The sequence below is a fragment of the Psammomys obesus genome, unplaced genomic scaffold (assembly GCF_907164565.1).
Source record: "Psammomys obesus unplaced genomic scaffold, mPsaObe1.curated_primary_1811, whole genome shotgun sequence".
In the NCBI taxonomy this organism is placed as follows: Eukaryota; Metazoa; Chordata; class Mammalia; order Rodentia; family Muridae; genus Psammomys; species Psammomys obesus.
Genome location: NW_026590405.1, coordinates 2,347,089 through 2,349,954, shown reverse-complemented (window position 1 = coordinate 2,349,954; position 2,866 = coordinate 2,347,089). Strand labels below are relative to the sequence as shown.

At 52.0% G+C, this 2,866-nt stretch overlaps 1 protein-coding gene across 1 annotated transcript in view; it reads right to left on the bottom strand.

Moving 5' to 3' along the window:
• The window catches only part of Hsf2bp (heat shock transcription factor 2 binding protein), an 83,464-nt gene extending 82,699 nt beyond the window's left edge, over nucleotides 1-765 (bottom strand). The window contains exon 1 of the mRNA XM_055607016.1: nucleotides 700-765. Coding sequence (XP_055462991.1) covers nucleotides 700-765 — 66 coding nt within the window. The remainder of the gene's footprint in view (nucleotides 1-699) is intronic.
• Between the last annotated feature and the right edge of the window lie 2,101 nt (nucleotides 766-2,866).

Genomic DNA, 2,866 nt, shown 5'->3' with positions numbered 1-2,866 from the left:
TGTGTGTGTGTGTGTGTGTGTGTGTGTGTGTGTGTGTGTGTGTGTGTGTGTATACAAGGATTTTATATACAGAGAGCCTTGAAGACAGGGACGAGGGCGGTGATGCATATCTATGGTCCTAGCTTCTCAAGAGACTAAGGCTGAAATATGATTTTACCCAAAAATCGGAGGCCAGCCTGAGCAACATATCAAGACTCTGATTCAGTAAGAACAAATTTGGTGGAAGAGGGAACGGAAACACTGACCGGGGGAGGGGGGGGAATACATGCACGAGCCTATTCCTGAAAGCAAAGAAAAAAACCTGTTTAAGTTAATGAGCCCCAGGCTGAACGGCTCCAGGCTGGGATCCCTGAGCCTCCACTCGGCCTCTGCTGATCCCTAACATTCAAGCTACCCAATGGCATCACACGGGAAGCAGGCGTCAACTAGGCTCTCCCTTGACCGGTCACCAGGGGCAGAACCCAGATAAGTGGCTCTGGCACCTCTCAGCCTATGACCTAGGCCACCCCTTCCTAACTCGGCTGAAAGCCTTCAGAGGGCTTCGGAACCGTGCCTGAGTCTCCCGCCCTGGCCCGCCCTCGCTCAGCTCCCGGCCTGGCCGCCTCACAGGAACATGGATGGCCTCGGGCACCGGAGCAGCCCTGAGAGGAACGAGGGTCAGCAGCTCCCACGTGGGGGACACCGGACCATCCCACTGACCCGGTAGGCTTCCTTAATACCAGGCTGCTTGGCTGTGGTGGCTCCCTCGTCCACAGCCGTGGCCATGGTGGCGGCCTCAGCTTCGTGCGCCTGCGCGGAGCTGCCCGGCACGCGCAAGCCAGAAAGCGCGGGAACGCCAAGGTATCGGGACCAGACGGGAAGCCGTGAGGTTCAAATCTCGCCAAGTTTGCACTCCGCTCCCGTCCTCTGGATCCAGGGATGAGGTGGACCCAACTCTACCGAAGCTCTTTTGTGTTTCAAATTTGTCACTTGAAGGGCCTGAGAGACCGCCCAGAGGTTAAAAGCACTGGCTGCTCTTCCGGAGGTCCTTAGTTCAATTTCCAGCAACCACATGGTGGCTCAGAACCATCTAAAATGAGATCTGGTGCCCTCTTCTGGTGTGCAGGTGTACATGCAAACATACATTGTATACATAATAAATAAATAAATCCTTAAAAAAAAATTGTCACCTGCGAAGTGAGCCCTAGGCGTCAAGCAGAGTCTGTTCTTTCTTGTTTAGGGAGAGGATGCTACAATCAAACCCATACCCTTTTTGTGAGAAATTGCGCAGCTGCCAGCAGAGCCTCCTCCCTTGGCCCAAAGTATTTCTATGTCAAGGCATGCATCTTTGTATCCACAGAGGAGTTATTTTGGCCAGATAACTGAGAGTTTTGAAAAAAACCAAAGGTTGAAGCTAGATGTAACGATAAGCCTGTAATCCCAACACTTTGGTGGAAGCAGGCATTCAAGACCCATCTTGCTACTAGCAAGGGAGACTCTAACCTGGACTACATAGGGAAGAAAAAAAAATCAAAATAAAATGACCAAAGCTTGGAGGAATATTAGAATCTAATAATTCTAACATATGTATTAAACTAAAGTTAGCACAACCTTTAAGACTTTTTTTCATGTGGGATTAATATGTTCTCACTTGTGCTGAACACTTTTATGTGAACTTGACACATGCTAAAGTCATGAGAGGAGAGAAGCTCAATGGAGAAAATGCCTCCATAAAATCAGATTGTAGGCAGACCTGCAGGGCATTTTCTTAATTAGTGACTGATGGGGGAGGATCCAGACCGTTGTGTGTAGGGTCATCCCAGGGCTGGTGGTCCTGGGTTCTAGGCTGAGCAGGACATGAGGAGCAAGACACAATAAGCAGCACCCCTCCATGGCCTCTGTATCAGGTTCCTGCCCTGTTGGGGTGCTTATCCTGACTTCCTTTGATGATGAACAATAATAAAGAAGTGTAAGACAAACAAGCCCTTTCCTCCTCAACTTGCTTTTTGGCGGTGGTGTTTGATCGTAGCAATAGAACCCCTAAGACACCACTGCTAGAACTGTTTGTTTTGCATGCAGGAGGAGTTAAGGACAGAGCCAAGTTCTCTCTCTGGTAGATTCCCCAAATTTTCCCTAGCATTGCGCTGGGACAGCTGATTTCGCTCTACAATGGACATCCCTGCGCCTGACCCAGACGCTGTGACTATGGGTTTGCTGACTCCCCATTCAACAGCCTGCACCGGTCCCAAGATGCTACAGTAGGGAGGTGCTCTCTTGCCACTGCACACCCCTCAATCTGTCCCAAGATGCTGCGGAAATGGATTGCTCTCTCCACACCACACCCCTGCACGTTTTCTGTGTTCTCTCTCTCTCTCTCTCTCTCTTCCCTAAGATTTCCTCTACACCTCTGCACCAGCCCCAGGACGTTAAAGAGGGCGGATCATTCCCTCTATACTGTAATGCTGCGCCTACATCAGGACTCAAGGCATTATTCTGTGGGGAGCGAGGCGAGTGAGCAGTCGTCAGCCCAGGGCCGCCCGGATGAGAACCTTCTTTCTGGGTCTTAATTCTGCCCAGGGAAGCGGGCGGACTTCTGGACACTGGCTGTGTAGGGGTCGCAGGAGCGTCGCTCCTCAGACAGCCCTTTCTTAGCTGTGCTTAGACTACATCAAACCAGCGGTAGGCATCTTGCTGGCGGAGATCTGACCCCATATAATCTCCATGCCAACCACCCAGAACTCGGACTACCCACAGGACGTACTTCTGCAGCATTGCTGCAGGGTCTGCTCTCGCCGCGGCCACGCGGGCTTCCTGGGCGCGCGGCGGGCGACGCATCCGTGACGTCATCACCCGCGCGCCGCAGCCCGTGCGCAGGCGCAGTACAGAC